Source organism: Natator depressus, chromosome 11 (genome assembly GCF_965152275.1).
Source record: "Natator depressus isolate rNatDep1 chromosome 11, rNatDep2.hap1, whole genome shotgun sequence".
NCBI classification, from domain to species: domain Eukaryota; kingdom Metazoa; phylum Chordata; order Testudines; family Cheloniidae; genus Natator; species Natator depressus.
The window spans coordinates 74,514,850-74,537,504 of NC_134244.1; the positions used below are offsets into that span (position 1 = coordinate 74,514,850).

A 22,655-nucleotide genomic window follows, 5' to 3' on the forward strand; every position below is an offset into this window, starting at 1 on the left:
TATATACACACAAAGCATGAAAAAATACCTCCTCCCACCCCACTCTCCTGCTGGTAATAGCTTATCTAAAGTGATCACTCTCCTTACAGTGTATATCTTCTTTCCCAGGGGTCTCTGCATGGCGCTCAATGAGGCCTGGAGACGCCCCTTTCCCTGGGGGTTGATTTGTGACTTGTGGGGGGGGGTGAGAAAACCTGGATTTGTGCTGGAAATGGCCCAACTTGATTATCATACACATTGTAAGGAGAGTGGAACAGGAATATTTCACACGGAAATCCCATTCCCAAGAGAGACCCAGTGAGGAGGAAACTTTGGGCTCTTACCTTGCAATCAGGCCAACACCCTGTGAGTAGTAATATCTGGAGGCTATCGTGTCCCAACCCTGCTGAAACTGGATGATGGCAAATTCCTTCCAGTAGCCGGGCATGGAGAAAAGAGTCTTCACAGCCTCCACTGACGTGCTAAAGAGAAACAAATACCAGTGTCAGGCAACGAGATCAGCCCCAGGCATGGCAACTCTGCAGAAGTCCTGGGACACACAGCGTGGTCAGCAGTAGCTAGCCTCCCCGAGGATAGATCCAGTGTGATATCACGGTGCTTCCCTGCCCAATGGGCCCTGTCTACACTGCCGTTTCATTGAGTTTCTAACCAATTAGTGACAATGTCGCTTCTTAAGATGATTGGTGTCATCACTCACTGTGGCTGAATACTTGATTCTTTACCGTGACAGGTAACAGGACTCAAGTGGGCATGTGGGGTCGGGTCCTTCGTTGGTGTAAGCGAGCAAAGCGATGTCAGTTTACACCACCTGAGGTGTCTTCCGGCGCTCTGGTTTTCCCGTGTAGATAGAAGCCCCTCACTGTGCCCACAGAGCCAGTCGAACGGGTCCCTCTTCCTCCTGCCTGCCTGTGGGGCTGAGATCCTGCACGGCCTGGCCCCAGGTGCTGCCGGTGTGGCTCTGTCCACATTTGGGGACGGAGGCCCCCAGATTTGCTCAGCAGACAGTGATGAAAGCACTGACCCTCTGGCGGGTGGCACATGTGGTTGGTTGCACAAACTTGACTGCTGCCTGAGTGTGTGGGGAAAGCAGCTGGCCTGTGGACGGCGTCAGATGAGCGAGTGTGACTCACAAGAACACACGGCTCTCAACCCTTTTCCCTCAAGAGAGACCTGCACCCAACTGAGCCTGGGCCAACGACAGCACCCGAACCACTGATGGCCATGAACAGACCCCAAGTGTTTAACAGAACAAATCTGTTCTTCCTTTTCCTTTCAGTCATTACCTTAGGGGGCTGAGGCAGCTGGATCCCTCCTCGGGGCTGGATGTCTCGCTGGCCATGTCGGTCCCTGGCAAGTGCAGATCCATCACATACTGCACTTGCCTGACGCAGAGGATGAGGAGCTGGGGAAACATTTCCAGGATGGCTTCTCGGTATCCCCAAAGGAAAAGGACCTCGTAAATGGTCTTCATGGCCTGGAGGGGGGAAAGCATTTCACTCAACTATCCCAATCTGTCCCCTGCCCCCATTGCCATTCGCGATTGTCCTTTTGTCATGTCTCCTTTCCTCTCCAGCGTGTTACAAAAGAGGATTGGCTCCTGAGAGGGGAGGAGACATTTGGAAGCTCCTGAACCTTCCCCCATTCCTGGAACGGAAGCAGGATGGAACCCTATGGAAAGATCAGAAGAGTCTGGGTGACGTTATTCCCCGTTATTTCTCTTAATGGTGCAGACCCTGTGCTTTGGCTTTCCAGCCGTGACTGGACGGGCTGAAACCATCCTGAGGAGATGCGTTCTCATAGGCCCAGTGTTTCTGGCCCAGTCAAAAGTACTGGACATCTCAAGATCCCATGCTGGGAAGATTTCTAGCCACAGTTTACAAAGCCAGAAACCTGGATACTTCCAAGAGACGCCCGAACTGCACCTGCTCACTAAAGGGCCATCTAAAGCAGAAGACGACTGAGCCAGGGTACCAGCAGATAAACCACTTAAGATCTATAACTTTTACCTGGGGGAAACTTTATTTACACCTCTTTGGTTTCATTGGAGGTGGCCAGGACACACGAAGGTCTGGTCTACACGACAGAGTTAGGTCAACACAAGGCCACTCACCCAGCATCACCCTAACTATGGAATTTCCTTCCCATTGGCAGAACTGCCCCTGGGTGCCAAATTCATAACTCCACCTCCACAAGGGGCAGAGAGTCCAAGTCAATGCAGTTCGGTCGATGCAGTGTCAGTGTAGACACCGTGTCCTTTATGTCAACTGACCCTCAGGAGCCTTCCCGCAATGCCCCACCCTGACCGAGGAATCGCGACAAGCGCTTCTGGTGAGGACGTGCCCTGCTGGCACCAGGGCTGGCTCCAGCTTTTTGGCTGCCCCAAGCGGAGAAGGAAAAAAAAAAAAGAAAAACCCGATTGAGCTGCCCCCGAAGTGGCGCTGAAGAGGAAGAGAGGGAATGAAGGACCCGCTGCCGAATTACCGCCGAAGACCCGGACGTGCCGCCCCGACTTTCTATTGGCTGCCCCAGGCCCCTGCTTCCTTTGCTGGCACCCGGACCCGGCCCTGGCTGACACACGCAGCAAAGTGCAGCCCCACCCAAGGGATGGGCTTGCTGTGGCGGCTGTGTGCCGAGGGAGGTTAGGTCAGCTGAACTGTGTAGTGGAGCTGTGGCCTGAAGCTCAGAAGGGATGAAGCTCACACACGCACACACACACACACACACACACACACACAAAGATGCACCAACCTCCCTGCAGTGACGGGTTCGCAAAGTGACCTCTCAAATCTCACTTACAGCCAGAGACACATGGCCGCTCTTCTCCTCCCGGCGTCTCTGCTGGAGCTTGTCCAGCAGCTGCCGCAGCACCTCCCTGGTGAGCTGGGGTTCTTCACCCAAGGCCTTCCACAGCTCAAGGGCACATCTGCAGAGTCAGAAACAGAAGTCAGACCTTCCCTGCCTGGCCACCTCTCGCCCTCCCCAGGGAGAGGCTTGCAATGTAGGCAGGAAAGGCGTCTCTCAGAGGAGACACCGATCGGTGCGGGGAGACTGAGGCTGGGCAAGTCCCTTCAGAGAACGTTGTATTTATTCCTTTCCCCTAATGGGTTATTGTTCCTGAAGCCAGCACCACTGCTTCCCAACAGTGACCATGAACTGACCACAGAGTGACCAACGCACTGCAGACCTCAAAATTCTGCTCTGTTACGCTAGGGTCAGTCCGGAGGAACTTGCCTGAACTCATTGGAGTTACTCTGGCTATCTGGGGGTGTAACTGAGACCCAGCGTTTGGCCAAGTGTCTCAAAGCACCTCAACCCTACTGCAGTGTGGTGGATGGGGTCAGGCACTGAATCAGAACATGCCCTGATAGGAGAGGATTCAGGAGCTTGGAAGGGGAGATTGTACTGCCCAGCGTGACAGAGATGGAAGGAAACTACGATTGAAATCCCTCTCCTCTCTTCTCTCCATTCTTGCTGATCTAAGTCCTGCTGGTCCCCGCAGGCATCTGCAGAGGAAGACTGCAGACGGATCCAAAAGACTTCCAGTCATTTGACTTTCAAGTTTGGTGAGGAAGGTCGGACATGGTGGTCAAGCCCTGGAGACACTGAGAGCTAGGTTGGACAAATCAAGAGCAAATGGCCTGGAAGCAAGGTCTTCAGGAAGCTTGACTGAAATTCTGTGCCAAGGCTGCCGAGTTTCTACAGCTTGTGAGCACAGCCCCTGGAAAGCACTGTGGCTGTTCCAAGGAATCCAAGAAAAGGTTTACAAATCAAACACTCAAAGAAATATGAAAACCAACACTGTATTCCTCTGGTAACTGAATTGGGCAAGAAATTCCATTTCTTTCATGCTGCTCTTCAATTTGCTCTCCCATGTGACACAGATTTGTCTCTGGTCAATGCAGAACTGCATTGCAGAAGATGCCGAGGAAAGCCGGAGTTTTGAGCTCTGGCTAGGGTCCAAGTTGAGTTTCACGGCCCCTAGGAACATGGGGATTGTGTTTAAAACACCTCAGATGGATGACTCTGCAAAGTGACCAGCAATAACCAGCAGGACTCAGAGTTTACAACACATTGAGATGAAAAGAGGCACTCACCCCTCTCAGAGCTATTATTGCCGGCTGTCTGCAGACTCAGGCAGGCTGCACTGCATTTACGCTCTGGTCATGTGTGGATGATTTTTTCTCTTTTTGCAACAATAAGGGCTGGAAATTTCTGTCTTCAGAGATTTACCTCTGCTGCACAGCTCCAGAAGAATGAGTGTATTTTTTCACCAATTCCTCAGCCACGGAATAACTAGGGATCTGACGACAGGTAACAATCCTGCACAGCGAATAGACAGATGGGCCTCATGGGCCTTTTCAATCTCTGCCTTCTCTCATGCACTAAGGAGCAGCCAGACCTCATGAGCCAGGGATGTTGAGTGAGCCCCAAAGTCATTTATTTTGACATAGTCATGGATCTGAGAGGAAGTGGGTGACCCATAGAAATCAGGACAATGCAGGAATTCTCCAGAAAACTGGCACGTCTCCATCCCGGGCAGTGCAGGAGGAGGGGTTGGCTCCTCAGCAGCTGGGCCTGGGCATCTCCTCTTATAAGCATGGACAGCTCTCTGCACAGCAGGAAACTCCCTCCAACTGTGTGAGCCCCACGGACCCTTCCCGGCCTGTGGCCTGTCAGTGGGAGCAGGAAGAGAAATAACAGACTGAGGTGATAACAGAGCAGCTCCCTACCTGTGCGATGAGAGCGTGTGAGCCACACAGGTTAGAACCACGTCCTGGGGGTGGGAGCGAGCCAGCAAGGCCGTGGCCCTCAGCGCTGCTTTTCTGGCTCTGGGATCGCAGACGTTGTCGAGCCAGATTAAGATCCCTCCCACAACGTCTCCAACCTGGAAGAATGCCAGGAAGTTGAGGGATGGATTAATCAGAGTGGCCTCCTCCCAGGGAACCTCTCCTGGCAGCCCTGCAAGCCGCCTCTGACCTCAGTTTCCCATCTTGGCTCCTCCCTAATCTGAAGAAAGAGGCTTTGACAAGTCCAGGAACCCCAGTCTTCCCGAGGTCTGGTTTAGCACCTTAAAGCTCAGAAACACACACAAAAGCCTTCCCCAAAACCTTACAGTGGGCACAGCCCAAACTCCCCTGATGTCCCAGGGCCTTCCCTGCCATAGCAAACTGCTCTCAGCCCTGCTCTCAAAGGCTTCCTTGCAGGAGCCTTTCCTCAGTCTCTGCATCTTCCTGTTGCTCTTTCTAGCACAATCAGTTCCTCCAGACCAGGGGTCTCAACCTAGTTTCCATTGTGGGCCACATCCAATCCTACCTGTTTGGCCCTGAGGATGTCCCATGGGGCACAGCTCTGTGCTGACGGGGCCGCAGGTTGAGAACCACTGCTCCAGACCCCAGAGCCCATCCTAGAGATGGCAGGCCTAATGTGGAGGCTCGTCAGCAGACTAGGTAAGTGCTGCCTTGCCAGGGCTGGGGCTGTCCCACACCTTCAGTGTGGCTGGGCGTCCTCAGGGAAGTGTCAGGGCTCCAGCGGGCAGAGGACACTTTCAAAACCTGACACCGCGGATCCCCGCAGCCAAGCGCTGAATGGCAAGGGGCTGAGCCAACCTTCAAAGCACCATGCTAGTGTGTCCCAGGAACGGTTTCCTAGGAGAGGCGATTCTCCCGTCCCCCTCTCTGCGCAGCATCCCCCTGCCCCACTGCGGGCGTCTCTTACTCTCTCCATCTTGTCTCCGTGGAGAGATACGATGGCCCTCAGCTCTTCCTCTGCGGCTCTAAATCTCTCCAGGGTGGGTGTTGTCAGACCCTGCACGGCTGTCATCAGCAGGGCGTGGAGCGGGGCTGAGGAAGGGTGCTCCCCGAGGGTCTGCAATGAACAGGGACAAAGCCTGTGGGGACTGAGTATTTCCCTCGGGCAGCTGCCCTGGAACAGTCTGTCCCCTGGGGAGGCTGCCAGCGCAGAGGGAGCCTGGAGACTCCGGCTGAGCCCGTTTCTTCAGAAGCCTCCCCAGGTGCCAACGTTTCCTCAGCCTTTCGTCCGCTCTCTGGCCCCCTCTCCTGAGAAGAGACGGGAGCCTCTCGGGCAGTGCGGGGACCCCAAGGGCCACCCCATTTCCTCCCTCTCCAGCCCCTCCTCCCAGGACGCCCAGCTATTGCTGAGAAAGCCTCAATGTCCTGCAAAGCCCATTCGAGTTGCTCCTTGAGTGTCGCCGAGGGGTCACTGGAGAACCTGCCCCATGTCCCATCCCACCCCGAGCGCCTGAGCAGATTGGCTCAGCAGCTCTGGCAGCCCACAGTGTCTGCGAGGAAAGGAGTGAGAATAGGGCCCAAAGGGAAACGCCCTCTTCCTTCCCCACCCCGCAGCGTGTGGCGCTGCCAGGAAACAGGCAGGAATCGCCGGCAGGAGAGAAAGTAGCTGAGACTGAAGGAGCGAGTCTGCCTGGCTGAGGAGAAGCCCAAACCGTGGGCCTCCGGGGCCAGGCCCCTGTGGGTCAGAACTCACTGGGCACAATGTTACTCCAGGGGGCCCGGTTCCAGGGTCACCTAAACCCAGGGCCCGGGCTGCTGGAGGCCTTTGCCCTGGTGTCTCAGGGCAGACCCTGGGGATTGCTGCAGCTGGGCTGCGTGGCGCTGGATTAGCACCGTCTGTCCTGGATGCCCGCAGCTGAGGACGCCGTAGAGCACACCGGAGTGGCCGACTCGCATACAGACTCCAGCCCCCCGGCACCTCAGGAGCTCCCAGAACTGCAGACTTTTGTCTGCGCTGCAGGGTGCTCTGTCACTGACAGCAAGAGTCACAACGGCGTCGAGGTGCCTTTGTAACTCGGACGGAGCCCAGATGTTGGCAGGCGGGATCGAACCTGGGATCTCAGTGCAGGAGCCGCTTCCACATGAGTTAAAACCCATGCGGCTGTCAGCTCAGGCTGGAGAGCAGACTCATCGGTTCTGTCTCGAAGTGGTCCTGGTGCCACGAGATGGGCCAGAACCCCACAGCCAGGAGATACGTGGGTTACCCCGACAAGGGCAGGGATGGGCCTGGTCTGACTTTCAGCCGTGCCTGTGGGCCATGGGAAGTGCCTCAGAATCAGGCACCTGAGCCAGGCACGTCTGCCAATCCCACGAAGCACCTCTGGACTTCTTTAGGTGCCTAAACCCCCTTGTCAAACTGGGCCTCCTTCCACAACCCAGAGAAACTCGTAAAGACTGGCTGGAGTTGATCACACTTCAAGAGTGTTCCTTTTCAGCCCCCTGAGCAAGGGGCAGGTCATTCTCCTGTCAGAGATCCCAGCTCCGGGAGATATAAACACACACAGCAAGGGATGCTTTCCATGAGCACAGTCACAAAGCGTCATTACCATCGTCATAGGGGAGATGCTCGTTAATGAGGAGACGGGAGCGCGCTCTTCTTCCTGCTCTTCTGGGCTCCCTATTTCCCACTTCTCCTTCGTCTCCGACGGCTCCTTCTTCGTCCCTGCAGCAGAAAGAAACATTCTCAACACATTGCTTTTCCATGTCTTCTCCCTGGTTTCCAGAGGGTGGAAGCTGGGCACAGAGCCCTGAAGCGAATTGCCCCGGCTCAGACTGAAGGTTGTTGGCAGAGCTGAGCAGAGAACTCCAATCTCATGACTCTTAGCTGGGGGCTTTTACCACACGAGGCTTCCTCTTACTTAGGGGCCAGTTTCTTTTCTATTCTACTCTTCCTCTCCCCTTGCCCACCTTTCCCGTCAGTGACGGGCCAGAGGCCTCATTTTGCATTTAACCCCCCAAGAAGCAATGACTCAGCTCTGCTACGGTTCCCAGCTGTGACCTGCTGAGACCTCGGGAGCATTTTCCTGATGAAAGGGACCCGATCCAGGAGAAAAGAAATGATTTCCTCCAACGTCCAGCCTCTCTGTTCCCCTTACAGCCTGGAGCAATGTTAGTACTCCCCACCCCACAGGGCCAGACCCCCAGAGGGGGGTGACCTGACATTGTCAGCTCTCCCCACCTCAGCGATGGACCTCTGCCACCCTCTCCAAGAGGATCCGGCACTAAATGGATTCCAGAGTCTGAGGTACCCATCACTGTCCCATGAGATGGCCCTGATGTGGAAGTGTAAGGGGTCTGTTGGCCCCTTACTCAAACTCAGTGGGGTTTTGGGTTGGCTAGGTCCCAGTCCCGAAAGGAAGGGGAAGGGTGGATGGGAAACCAGGACTCTGATACTGACAGACCTCAGGGGCCATGGGGAGAGGCCAACGCTCCAGGTCAGCCTGATTGGCAGGGCGGGCAGGCTAATGACGGAGTCAGGGGGTCAGAAAGGTCCCCATCCTCCACGCGAGCTGGAATTGCCTGGCTCAGGCAGCGTGGAGCCGAGCTAAGGAGAGAGCAGGGGCGCGAGCTGAGCTGGGGAGCAGAGGCGGGCCAGCCAGCGGGGCAGAGACACAGCCCAGGGAGAGCAGACCCTGGGCTGGGAGCAGGGCTGCAGCCACAGAGCCAGCGGGGCCGGAGAAGCAGCCCCGGGGCTGGAGGCAGAGCAGCAGCATCAGAGCTGAGGCAGGGTGGAGCCGGAGCTCGAACAGTGGGGCTGGGGCTGGGGCTGGAGCAGTCTGGAGCTGGGTGCGGAGAGCAACTGGGGCCAGCCAAGGGGGGACCCTGGCAAAGGGCCCAGCGCAGAGAGACACCCCCACCAAGGGTCCTTGCAGGCCAGACTGGGAGGGGGATCTGAACCCGGCGGGAAGGAGGGTCCAACCCCACAAAGCCCGGAGGTGTGTGGTCACCACCAGAGCAAGTGTCCGACCCGCAGCATCCCTGCAGCACAGCCAGGGCCGGAACTGCCCTGACGTTCCAGAGACGTGGTTTGTGATGTTCCCTGCCACAGAGCGGGGTGATGTGTTTTCCTTTCATCTTTCCCATTTTTCCTTATTCTTTTTTAAATTAATTGCTGATTAAATAAACTGTATTTGCTTTAAATCGTATGTAATGATCAGTGGGTCAGGGAAGCTCCCAGTGCAGAGAGAGTACCCCGGAGTGGGGACACCCTAGCCCCTGTCCTAGGTGGCCACAGCAAGGTTGGGGGTCGAGACCCCCAGGAATCCTGGGCCCAGCCTTGTTGGGGTTACGAGAACTCTGCCAGACAGGAGAGTGGAAGGGGAGTCCTCCAGGGCAGGGAGGCCTCTGGGGAAAGGGAGTGGGAGCGAGGACTCAGATCCTTCCTCTAGCCCATTTCACCGGAGTAGTGCAGAAGCCAGGAAACTTCCCCACAATAGTGGGACCGTTCCCCTGCTTCCATAAGGCTTGTAGAGTGACTGGTGTGAGTATTCCTCACATGCTCCTTGCTAACCATGTGGTTTGTTTCCTCACCTGTAAGATCCAGTTCAACTTTGTCTTGCTTCTCCTGCAGCTTCTCCTCCTCTGACTCCACCTGGTTCTTGGCTGCTTTCTTCTTCTTCTTCTTCTTCTTCTCCTTCTTCAGGGAAAAGCACGTCCACCTTCTTGGAGAGGAAACCGTTCTCTCCTCATCGCTATCTGCCATCGAGTTGTCAGATTGGCTACAGACACAGAGTCTTTTCATGCCTGATAGGATCTTCCACGAGCATTTCCTTCTCGTGGGCTTCTCTGGCAAGGCCTGTTCTTGCTGGCTGATGGCAGAGCATGCCTCCATGGCTGCAGGTTGGACGAACACTGTGTTCACATGGCTCTCTCTGTGCTCCCGAGAGGTGAGTCTTTGAAAAAAGGAACGAAGCCTGGAATAGAAAGAAGGAAGAAATGGGTTTTTCTGTCCTACTCTAAAGGAAGGGAATTTGTGTGTGCAGGATTCCCAGATCCAAGAGAGTGGTCTTTTGAAATCATCTGCTCCTCTAATAGCCAGGACTGGTTCATACAACCAAGAACATAAGCAACAAAAGACTGGCCACACTGGGTCAAACGAAAGGTCCATCTATCCCTGTAGCCTGTCTTCCGACAGTGGCCAGTGGCAGGTGCCCCAGAGGGAATGAACAGAGAATCATCAAGTGATCCATTCCTGTTGCTCACTCCTGGCTTCTGGCAAACAGAGGCTAGGGAAACCATCCCTTCCCATCTTGGCTAATAGCCACTGATGGACCTATCCTCCATGAATTTATCTCGTTCATTTTTGAATCCTCTTATAATCTTGGCCTTCACAACATCCTCCGGCAAAGAGATCCACACATTAACTGTGTGTTGTGTGGAAAGAATACTTCCTTTTATTTGTTTGAAATTTGCTGCTTATTAACAAAGATTTCAAAGGGGGCACTTGGAGTTGAACCAAGGACCATTTAATGTGCAGTCAAACACTCTATCGCTGAGCTCTACCCCCATGACTGGACCCAGCCCCAGGTGAAGACACTTGGGACCATGGTGAAAGAGGAATTCTTCTGGGGAAGTCCAAGGGCTCGTGTTATGCAGGTCAGACTAGATGATCAGGGCTGGCCTTAGAGCCTTTGAAACTGTGAATTTATGAACCTAAAGTTGCCTTTAATGGCTAGTATGAAAGTTGCTACTCCTTTCCAAGAGGAGATGCGTTGAGGTTTCCTTGGGGAGAGGCACCAGGATCCTTTGTCACAGCCTTTCTTGGACACAGCACGTCACAGCTTCTCCCCTTTTGCTCTATAACAAGAAACCTCCACGCACCAGATCTGTAATCCCGTCCTAGCCCAGTCACTGGCTCCAGTTCCTAGCCTGACTCTCACCCCATGGAGCTCACGCCTCCTCTGCCAATGGACAGACATGGAAACAGCCAAGGTCAACTTCTGTTTTCTTTGCTCATTGCCTGGGCCTAGTTGCAAAAATGCTTCATTATTAACCCCACTCCTTTGTGCACAGAATGTTGGGACTCTGGGAACAGACAGGGCCAAGCCGAAAACCAAGACACCTCTGTTCCCAGAGAAGCCAGGAAAAGGAACAAAGGATTGTCATCTAGAAGGCTTGAGGGTCTGGATGGATGGATTAGCAGCTGCAAATATGTTGACTTATTCTCAACTATTTCAAAATCTGGACTGTAGTCGCATGGGGAAAATAACCAGTAAACTTTAACTGAAGGATTTCCCATACTATTTATAACGTCCAATCAGAACAATAGGCCACCCAAACAATGACAAAGAAATCACACCGAGACCCATGACAAATTTAGGCTGCAGTTTATTTAAACCCCTTTCCTGGAAAGGAATTGCAGGGGGGATTTGACACGTCTATTTTATGTAGCCCAGTGGGGGTATAGTACAATTTGTCGAGAGTTTTGAAGTCTCTCTCCATGAGATTATTTCTGAGAGAACTACCAAGATGGCAGCCAGGGGATGGGAGTGGAGCTGTGTCACTTTCAATAGCTTCAGATTTATTTTTTCTGCATATCTGAGCTCATTTATGTGTCTTTCAATCATGTAGATTCTGAGACTGATCTTGTCCCAATACACATACGTTAGAGAATCATGACATGAGACAAAGGGTTTATATTCACTACTTGAAGGCAAGGAGTGCATTGGGGCAACTCCAAGGGAAATACTCTTGATGGAGCTATCAATCTAAATTCTAGACCAGTTTTTTATCTTCCCTTTAGGTTATACCCATGGAAATTCACCCATACTAGTCTGCTGAAAGATAAAAGCATCGAAATCTGCCTCCAAAGACCGGGAAAGGCTGAAGCAGACGGAGAAGGGAGAGACGCCCACATTCAAATCAAAACGGAACGCTGAGACCTGACTGTTGCAACGCTGGCCCCACCTGTCCCTGCCCCGGGGGGGCCAAGTTGAGCCTGAGAAGAGCCAGAACTGACCAATGAACATTGCCAAAGAGCCCCAGTAACACGCCAGCAGCCCCCATCCACCACCCCCTCCAGCCCCCAGCACCTCCCGCCCACCGGCAGCCCCGCCCGTCAGCGCCTCCCCCTCCCTCCCCACTCCTCCCGCCCGCCGCAATCGGCTGTTCTGCCGTGCGCAGGAGGCTCTGGTGGGGAAGGGGCAGGAGCGAGGGCATGGCAGGCTCGGGGGAAGGGGCAGGGGCCTTGGGGGAAGGGGTGGAGAGGTGGCAGGACCTGGGGCAGAGCAGGGGGTTGAGCAGTGAGCACCCCACAGCGTATTGGAAAGTTGGCATCTGTAGCTCCAGCCTCGGAGTCAGCGCTGTGCAAGGAGCCGCGTATTAACCTCTGACGAGCCGCATGCGGCCCCGGAGCCCCAGGTCGGCCACCCCTGCCCTAGGGGAAGGAGGCACCAACCTGTCATGTGCGATCGAAGGAGCAGGAAAAGAATCTGGGAATTACCTTCTGTAAAAACTCATCTTTTGTCGAAAACCTGTGGAAAAAGCTGATGCAAGAAGTTGTTGACAGAGGGATAGTCCGCGTCTCTCAGCAGCTCCTTGGGTCACCAGCCGTTGTCAACCAAGCCAGTTGGCAGACTGAAGGCAGGGCAAGAATGCTGAGGCCGAACAGTCTTTGCTGTTGGCATCCGTGACCTCACAATCAGCTTAAGCATCAACACACACAGACCCCCCCCACCCACCCAGAGAGACACGCACACACAGAAGCTGGTAACATTTACAACATGGAGAGATGCACCCAAACTCTCGAGGACTTTTGATTTGGGGGAGGGCATCATCTGCGCTGACTGCATGGGTGTCCCGGGGCTGGAGCACCCATGGGGAAAAATTAGTGGGTGCTTAGCACCCACCGGCAGCCAAGCTCTGCCCTCCCCCCAGAGCATCTCCCGCTGACCAACTCCTCCCGCACCCTTCCAGGGCCTTCTGCCCACCACAAAACAGCTGTTTGGCTGCATTCAGGACGCTCCCATTTGGTGCGGGAGGAGCAAAGCCATAACTCACCCAGAGATGTGATTTTATTAAATAGTTCGGAGGCTCAGAAACACGTAGAAAATGTTCTAAGGCTCTGAGCTAGTGAAAGTGCCAGTCACCCAGAGAGCAGTGGGAGCAGGTCCAAGATGTAGCAAAGAGGGTTTCCTGCAGGGAGAAGGGAAGCAGGGAGATTGCAGCTCTTTGGGACAGAGACTGTCTGTTTGTTCTGTATGTATGCAGCACCTGGCACAATGGGGCCTGATACCTGAGTAGGGCCTGGACACAGTGCTAATAAAGCAAGGGCATTTGTTGAATTACTGAAGTGCCCTGAGTCCCCTGAGTGGAAAGGTGGCAGGTGAAGCAGGGGCAAACCCTAGACAGATGGGATCTGCCCAGCCTGGGGCAGCATGTGCGGGAAGGGGAAGGGGAAAGGCCATTGGGAGTGTTTCCACAGAAGCCAAGAAATCAGGGCACCAGCCCTAGCATGGCTGAGTGAGGCTGTTTCCTGCGAGAGATCTCCACAGACAGCATTCGTGGGCAGGCTGGGAGGGATGGCCTGGATTCACTTTGGAGTGGATCCAGTGTAAATGAGACTAGAATTGTCCCAGAAGGGCCCAGATACAACAGTGACAGACACTGTAGGTGGAGTCTGTGAATAAATAAATTAGGTGCATTATAAAACAGTAGTAAAATAATCCCCCTGCTCTGTGACCCCAAGTCTGACCTTGTACCTGTCAATGGGGCATCATCACTGAATGGGGGAGCTGTTAATGAGGCGCCACAGGGATTGGTTGTAGCCCCCTCACTTGTCAACTTTTTAATTAACGATCTGGAAGTAAGTATAAAATCACTGCTGATAAAGTCTGTGGCTAACACAGCTTGGAGGAGTGGTAAATAATGCTAGTGACGGGGCCGTTGTATGGAGCAGCCTGGATAGTTTGGTAAACTGGGATTAGTAAGGAGGCAACCTAGTGACAGAGGATGTGGAAAAAGCTAATGTACTCAATGCTTTTTTTGCTTCTGTCTTCACTAACAAGGACAGCTCCCAGACTGCTGCGCTGGGCATCGCAACATGGGGAGTAGATGGCCAGCCCTCTGTGGAGAAAGAGGTGGTTAGGGACTATTTAGAAAAGCTGGACGTGCACAAGTCCATGGGGCCGGACGAGTTGCATCCGAGAGTGCTGAAGGAATTGGCGGATGTGATTGCAGAGCCATTGGCCATTATCTTTGAAAACTCGTGGCGAACGGGGGAAGTCCCGGATGACTGGAAAAAGGCTAATGTAGTGCCAATCTTTAAAAAAGGGAAGAAGGAGGATCCTGGGAACTACAGGCCGGTCAGCCTCACCTCAGTCCCCGGAAAAATCATGGAGCAGGTCCTCAAAGAATCAATCCTGAAGCACTTACATGAGAGTAAAGTGATCAGGAACAGTCAGCATGGATTCACCAAGGGAAGGTCATGCCTGACTAATCTAATCGCCTTTTATGATGAGATTACTGGTTCTGTGGATGAAGGGAAAGCAGTGGATGTATTGTTTCTTGACTTTAGCAAAGCTTTTGACACTGTCTCCCACAGTATTCTTGTCAGCAAGTTAAAGAAGTATGGGCTGGATGAATGTACTTTAAGGTGGGTAGAAAGTTGGCTAGATTGTCGGGCTCAACGGGTAGTGATCAATGGCTCCATGTCTAGTTGGCAGCCGGTGTCAAGTGGAGTGCCCCAGGGGTCGGTCCTGGGGCCGGTTTTGTTCAATATCTTCATAAATGATCTGGAGGATGGTGTGGATTGCACTCTCAGCAAATTTGCGGATGATACTAAACTGGGAGGAGTGGTAGATACGTTGGAGGGCAGAGATAGGATACAGAGGGACCTGGACAAATTGGAGGATTGGGCCAAAAGAAACCTGATGAGGTTCAATAAGGATAAATGCAGGGTCCTGCACTTAGGACGGAAGAACCCAATGCACAGCTACAGACTAGGGACCGAATGGCTAGGCAGCAGTTCTGCGGAAAAGGACCTAGGGGTTACAGTGGACGAGAAGCTGGATATGAGTCAGCAGTGTGCCCTTGTAGCCAAGAAGGCCAATGGCATTTTGGGATGTATAAGTAGGGGCATAGCGAGCAGATCGAGGGACGTGATCATTCCCCTCTATTTGACATTGGTGAGGCCTCATCTGGAGTATTGTGTCCAGTTTTGGGCCCCACACTACAAGAAGGATGTGGATAAATTGGAGAGAGTCCAGCGAAGGGCAAGAAAAATGATTAGGGGTCTGGAACACATGACTTATGAGGAGAGGCTGAGGGAACTGGGATTGTTTAGTCTGCAGAAGAGAAGAATGAGGGGGGATTTGATAGCTGCTTTCAACTACCTGAGAGGTGGTTCCAGAGAGGATGGTTCTAGACTATTCTCAGTGGTAGAAGAGGACAGGACAAGGAGTAATGGTCTCAAGTTGCAGTGGGGGAATCCGTGACTTCCAGAGACCTCTGTGACTTCAGCTCGTAGCTCCAAGCGAGCCCCCACAGCTGCCCAGCCACTGTGAGCGGTGTGGGGACCCCGCAGCTGAACTCCCCATGGACAGGTCACGGGCTTCTGTGAATTTTTCTTTATTGCCCGTGACCTGCCGTGACTGTTACTAAAAATATCCCGGACAAAATCTTAGCCTTACCCATGGTTAAGTAGGTGAGGGGAGGGGGAAAGGTGTTCCTTGTAGAGACCCAGAGATACAGGCATGAGGGACAGCTGGCTGCCTGGGGCCCCATGCCCATGAAGTGTCCCAGAAGACAATGGCCATTCCAATTGCCTGGACATTGGGCACCAAACAATAAATGACCATGGACGGCCCACCCTCCATGGGAAGCCAGCCAAGTGTGCCCAGCGGGAGGACAAAGGATTGGGCTGGGGTTCTAAGTGTGGGCATCTGGAGGCAGGAGAGCAGCTTGTGGGCTCGGACGACAGAGGGGACAGAGGGCTCCGGGACTGACCCAGATGGACCTTTCCGTTCTCTGTGTTCACTAAGCACTGCCTGCGCTGTGTTCCAGACATGTCAAAAAACAGGGAGAGTCAATTATTTTTTATAAAGGTCCAAATTTCTTGGTCAAGGCATAGTCAAGGTCCAGACTTCAGAGAAAATAATAAAAAATAATAACAATCATGATCATAATAAAATAATAAAAAGATTTCAGGATCTGCTGGAAAGCAGCTGGTGGTCCAGATTTGGCTCGCGGTCTGCCTGTTGACTGCCCCTGTAATAACCCCCCGTGCTTTCACAATGCTGGTTGAGAGTCACTCCAGGGTAAGGAAGTGGGGGTACATGGCTCCCTGGGGGCCTACAAGTCTCCCTTGGGTATCCAACTCAGGTGGACTTGCTGACGTGAAGCAGGGGTGTTGAAGGCTCTGAGATTCAGAGTCAGGAGGCGGTGAAGTCAGGTGACTTTCCTCATTGGAAAAAGTGTGACCTTAAGGGGGTTGCCACACTAAAGAGCTCCTCCCAGGGACTGTTCAAGAGCACCAGACCTATGGCAGGGAAACCGCCTGGAGATGATGGTGCTGGGGCAGAGTGGGCCAGGCCCAGCAGCTCTGCCGGGGAGCTACCTTGGAGCTGAGGTCACTTTTTCAGAGGGTTGGAGAAGGGGGACCTGCTCCCACAGCCTCACTCTGCTCAGTTATCGCTGGGCACAAACCAGTGACCCCAAACCAGCCCCCAGAGCCATTGTCTGTTTGCAGGAGCAAATCCTGAGCTGCCTGCAGCATCTGTGGGAGGAGACAGAAGAGCTCCTGGGCCTGAAATCTGACTGGGACAAGGAGAGTGAGAGGCTCCTGGTAGGTGCCCTGCCCTGCCCGGCCGCTTTGCACAGGGGTGTCAGCGACAGCAGCAGGGGGTCTCTGCGCTGCTTGGGGTCTGGGTCATTCAGAAGGTTAAAGGGTTTCCAGGGTCGCTACAGGGAGACAGGTCAGGGTCATTGTAACCAGTGCAGGGCAGCTCTGCTCTCAGGTACCTGGTGTACATCAGGAGTTACCCCACCGAAGTCAGTGGGGTCAGGGTCAGACTCCTCTGGGACCCTGGTGTTAGTTCCCACTGGGGCCAGTGGGTTTACACCAGGGTAGCTGGGAGCAGCCTCTGGTTCTGTCTCTCTAGCACTGGGAGTGGGGGCCAGAGGGAGAGGCCAGTAAAACACTGAACAGACACAGATGTGGCAGGGGTCGGGGCGGAGCGGGGGAGACTTTTGCTGATCCCAGGGTTCGAGTGTCAGATGTTCCAGTGATGCCACTGGGCAGTTTGGGAAGCACCATTTGCCACGGCCTGGTCTGCACTTCACTCTGGTGCTGGGACAGTGCTGGGGACGGGCTGGGGGTTGGTGATTTTGGGTCACATTTTTATACTAGCAAAAGCTCTAGTGTAGCCACAGTGACTCTGGCAAAGATATTGAATGAAAGGCTCTGTGGAGCCCGGACAAGGCTTTGTCCCATTTCCCATGACACCCGCTCTCCCCGTGTCCCTGCCCTACCCCTGCGTCTCTCTGTGCACCCCAGAGGCAGACGGAAGTGGAGCGGCCGCTGGTGGTGTCCAAGTGCGAGGGGCTGCGCCAGTTTCTGGCTGAACAGGAGCGCCTCCTCCTGGCCCGGCTGGGAGAGCTGGACGAGGCGATTGGGAGGAGGAGGGAGGAAAATGCCACCCACCTGGGTGAGGAGATTTCCCGGCTCAGCGCCCTGATCACAGAGCTGGAGGGGAAGCGTCAGCAGCCGGTGCTGGAATTGCTGCAGGTGAGACAGTGTCAGATGCGCCCAGAGCCCAGTGCAGGGAGGAGACGGCCCCTGAGTCACTCGGGCTGACAGGGTAACTCAGTGCAGGGAGCACGGCCCGGGGCGTCTGCAGGGCCAGGGGCCCAGGGCTGCAGAGAGACAGGAGTTTGGGCTGTCGGGGAGGTGGGGGGAGGCTGGTGAAAGGCTGTTCCAGCCCTGGGCTCAGCACAGAGGACCCGGCCGTCCCGTCCCTGCGGAACATCTGGTGTGAACGGGGCTCTGCGCCCACTAGCACAGCCCTTCAGTGCTCCACCCCGCTGGGGGAGCAGCCTGTGGGGCCGGGGCTGGGGGAGCAGAGTGACCCCTCTGGGGCAGGGGGCCGGCTGGGCCATGGGCACTGACTCTCTGCTCTGTCTCTCCTTCCCCTCTAGGGTGTCAGAAGTGCCGTGAGCAGATACATCCGGGCTCCGTCTGCCCCCACGCCTCGTTGTGCTGGGAAAGACTCAGGGTATGTCTACACTACGAAATTAGGTCGAATTTATGGAAGTCGGTTTTTTAGAAATCGGTTTTATATAGTCGAGTGTGTGTGTCCCCAGAGAAAATGCTCTAAGTGCATTAAGTGCATTGACTCGGCGGAGAGCTTCCACAGTACCGAGGCTAGCGTCGACTTCCGGAGCGTTGCACTGTGGGTGGCTATCCCACAGTTCCCGCAGTCTCCGCTGCCCATTGGAATTCTGGGTTGAGATCCCAGTGCCTGATGGGGCTAAAACATTGTCGCGGGTGGTTCTGGGTACATGTCGTCAGGCCCCCGTTCCCTCCCTCCCTCCATGAAAGCAACGGCAGACAATCGTTTCGCGCCTTTTTTCCTGAGTTACCTGTGCAGACGCCAGACCACGGCAAGCGTGGAGCCCGCTCAGCTCACCGTCACCGTACGTCTCCTGGGTGCTGGCAGACGCGGTACTGCATTGCTACACAGCAGCAGCAACCCATTGCCTTGGGGCAGCAGACAGTGCAATAGGACTGGTAGCTGTCATCGTCGTGTCCGAGGTGCTCCTGGTCGCCTCTGTGAGGTTGATCAGGAGCGCCTCGGCAGACATGGGCGCAGGGACTAAATTTGGAGTGACTTGATCCGGTCATTCTCTTTAGTCCTGCAGTCAATCCTATTGAACCATCTTATGGTGAGCAGGCAGGCGATACGGATTGCTAGCAGTCCTATTGCACCGTCTTCTGCCGAGCAGCCATGAGATGTGGATGGCTAGCAGTCCTATTGCACCATCTTCTGCCGAGCAGCCATGAGATGTGGATGGCTTGCAGTCCTTCTGCACCGTCTGCTGCCAGCCAAAGATGTAAAAGATAGATGGAGTGGATCAAAACAAGAAATAGACCAGATTTGTTTTGTACTCATTTGCAAACACACACACACCCCCCCCCCCCCCCGTCTAGGGGACTCATTCCTCTAGGTCACACTGCAGTCACGCACAGAGAAGGTGCAGCGAGGTAAATCTAGCCATGTATCAAGCAGAGGCCAGACTAACCTCCTTGTTCCAATAAGAACAATAACTTCGGTGCACCATTTCTTATTGGAACCCTCCGTGAAGTCCTGCCTGAAATACTCCTTGATGTAAAGCCACCCCCTTTGTTGATTTTAGCTCCCTGTAAGCCAACCCTGTGAGCCGTGTCGTCAGTCGCCCCTCCCTGCGTCAGAGCAACGGCAAACACTCGTGCATCCGAGTTGAGAGTGCTGTCCAGAGCAGTCACAATGGAGCACTCTGGGATAGCTCCCGGAGGCCAATACCGTCGAATTGTGTCCACAGTACCCCAAATTCAACCCGGCAAGGCCGATTTAAGCGCTAATCCACTTCTCAGGGGTGGAGTAAGGAAATCGATTTTAAGAGCCCTTTAAGTCGAAATAAAGGGCTTCATCGTGTGGACGGGTGCAGGTTTACATCGATTTAAAGCTGCTAAATGAGACCTAAAGTCCTAGTGTAGACCAGGGCTCAGAGCCCAGGCAGCAGACCCAGCATCCCGACCGTGGGACGGTCTCACCCTCTGGATCCAGCCCCCCTCCATCCCCATAGCCCTGGGGCTGCTGCCGCTGTGTCTGTGTGACCCACCCTGGGAAGGGGAGTGCCCCACAGCTCTGGGCTGGAGAACGCTCCCTGGGACCAGGCTGGCTTGGGGGATCATTAATGGGGCTGAGAGCCTGTCACCCCGAGGGCCCAGCTGGGACCTGGCCCCAGCTCTGTCATGGCCCAGAGCCTGTCCCGTGTGAGGGGGCCCCAAGGGCCTGTGGGGAAAGAGCTGAGTGTCCCAGCCCAGGCCCTCGTGGGGCAGTGTCTCAGTCCCAGAACCCCCACCCCATGGGGAGTGACCAGGCCCCTTGGAGGCTAAGAGGAGAAGCTGAGAAGAAGCTGGGCATGGAGAATGGGCCCCTCTCTCATCCCTGGGAGAAGCCCCTCCAGGCCCTTGTAGGGAACGTGGGGCTGGGCCAGGTGTGAGGGGAGCTGGCCCTGCCTGGGCTGGGTTTTCTCTCTGGATGGAGAGAGGCCCCCAGTCTCCAGGCCGGCCCCGGCAGATTGTGCAGGCAGTAAATTCCCTGGGCAGCAGAGGTCACGGCCCCGTTAGCCCTGCCTGTGGCCCAGCTCCCACCCACTCCCCATCTGGCTCTGGGGGGCAGGAACTTAGAGCAAAGGAATGGGAGGAATAAACACGCTCGTGACTCTGCAGGGATGAGAAGGCTACGTCTCCGCATCCGGTGCCCGAGTCCCCTGAGCTGGAAAAAAGAATCCAGGACTTCCCTCGAGAGAACAATCTCCAGGAGGCTGTGACGGGATTCCTGGGTAAGGGGCGCTGCCGGGGGTTTCTCTCATTGTATTCGAGCAGGGCAGGGGGAGGGATTTGGCCCAGCAGGTTGGGTTATTATCAGTTCGTGTGTGCCCGTATTACTCGTGGATCAGAGCCACACTATCAGAGGCTCGTTCACCTGCACATCCACCAATGTGATATATGCCATCATGTGCCAGCAATGCCCCTCTGCCATGTACATTGGTCAAACTGGACAGTCTCTATGTACAAGAATAAAGGGACACAAATCAGATGTCAAGAATTATAACATTCATAAACCAGTCGGAGAACACTTCAATCTCTCTGGCCACGCGATTACAGACATGAAAGTCGCTATTTTACAACAAAAAAACTTCAAATCCAGACTCCAGCGAGAAACTCCTGAATTGGAATTCATTTGCAAATTGGATACAATTAACTTAGGCTTGAATAGAGACTGGAAGTGGCTTAGTCATTATGCAAGGTAGCCTATTTCCCCTTGTTTTTTCCTAACCCCCCCCTCCCCTCAGACGTTCTTGTTAAACCCTGGATTTGTCCTGGAAATGGCCCACCTTGATTATCATACACATTGTAAGGAGAGTGGTCACTTTAGATAAGCTATTACCAGCAGGAGAGTGGGGTGGGAGGAGGTATTTTTTCATGCTTTTTGTGTGTATATAAAAAGATATTCTACACTTTCCACAGCATGCATCCGATGAAGTGAGCTGTAACTCACGAAAGCTTATGCTCAAATAAATTGGTTAGTCTCTAAGGTGCCACAAGTACTCCTTTTCTTTCTGCGAATACAGACTAACACAGCTGTTACTCTGAAACCATTCAGAGCACTGTGACTGCCCAGCCCAGAGGGGCCCAGATCCTGGGAGAGCCCTTGGGGTCCCAGCTTCCCTGGCTGCTCAGAGCAGAGCCCAAAGGGGAAGATTTCAGGAGAGCAGATAATTCAATCATGAATCTGTGCGCCCAGTGCTGTCTCCTGCTCTCTCCCTGGCTATCTGAGCGCAGGGGCTGATGCTCCTGGTTAACAGGAGACGTTATCAGGGATTCTCAGCCTCCCTGACTGACACCAGCTGAGCATCAGGGCCCTAGTGTTTAAGCACCTTGGGCCACACTTTCAATGGTATTTCGGTGTCTGCTGGGAACCTCCAAAGCACCTAACTCCTATGGACTTGCCAAACCTGCTTCAGCCCTTTGGAAAATCCCCTTCGCCAGGCGGTTTCCCTGCCATAGGTCTGGTGCTCTTGAACAGTCCCTGGGAGGAGCTCTTTAGTGTGGCAACCCCCTTAAGGTCACACTTTTTCCAGTGAGGAAAGTCACCTGGCTTCACCGTCTCCTGACTCTGAATCCCAGAGCCTTCAGCACCCCTGCTTCACGTCAGCAAGTCCACCTGAGTGGGACACCCAAGGGAGACTTGTAGGCCCCCAGGGAGCCATGTACCCCCACTTCCTTCCCCTGGAGTGACTCTCAACCAGCATTGTGAGAGCAGGGGGGGTTATTACAGGGGCAGTCAACAGGCAGACCTGGGCCAAATCTGGGCCACCAGCTGCTTTCCAGCAGATCCTGAAATCTTTTTATTGTTTTATTGTGATCAGGATTGTTATTGGTGTTTATTGTTTTCTCTGAAGTCTGGACCTTGACGATGCCCCGACCAAGAAATCGGGACCGGAATAAGAAGTAACCGGCTCCCCCGGTCCCGGCCTGTCCGGAGCAGGGTGCGGCCAGGGCCCAGTGACCACGGGGACGGGCAGGTCCGGCTGGGCCAGCCCCGGAGCCCGCTGTCCCCCGAGCCGGGCCGGCTCCCCGCCGCCAGCAGCCCGCCCCTCCGACCCACCCGGCTCTGCCCGCGGCTGGGCCCCGGCCGGCTCCCTGGGGCGGGCCGCCCTGCCCCGTCTCGGCGGGCGCCAGCGGCCCGGGCGGGGGCGCGGCATCGCCTCCCGGGCCGGCCCCGGCCCGGCCGCCTCAGGCCGCGCCGCGGGGTGCGCAGGGGACCCCGGCCGGCAGCCCGGGAGCCGGGGAGCCGCGGCCCCGCCCGGGACGGGCCCGGCCGGCGTCAGGGCGGCCCGACGCCCGAGGCTTTTCCCGGCCCAGCCCGGCGGAGCGGGAGACCCGCGGCCCCGACGGACGGGCCCGCCCGCCCCGGCAGCCCGCCCGCCCCGGGAGACCTGCCGCGCCCCCCCGCCCGCGGGCGTCGCGCGGCCTCCGGCGGGCCCGGGCCGGGGGGTCCGGCGGGGTCCGGGCCCCGGTCCGCGCGTTCACAGACCCGGGGGCAGCGACCGGAAGTCCCCCCGGCACCCCAGGGCCTGCGG

General features: G+C 55.1%; 1 protein-coding gene across 1 annotated transcript in view; it reads right to left on the minus strand.

The window, feature by feature from the left end:
• Nucleotides 1–22,655, minus strand: part of LOC141996302 (uncharacterized) — a 108,056-nt gene that overhangs the window by 513 nt on the left and 84,888 nt on the right. Inside the window, exons 2-5 of the mRNA XM_074968287.1 lie at nt 9,339–9,721; nt 7,355–7,470; nt 1,383–1,474; nt 324–461 (exon numbers count right to left, since the gene is read on the minus strand). Of these exons, the coding sequence (XP_074824388.1) occupies nt 324–461; nt 1,383–1,474; nt 7,355–7,470; nt 9,339–9,639 (647 nt within the window). The 5' untranslated portion in view covers nt 9,640–9,721. The remainder of the gene's footprint in view (nt 1–323; nt 462–1,382; nt 1,475–7,354; nt 7,471–9,338; nt 9,722–22,655) is intronic.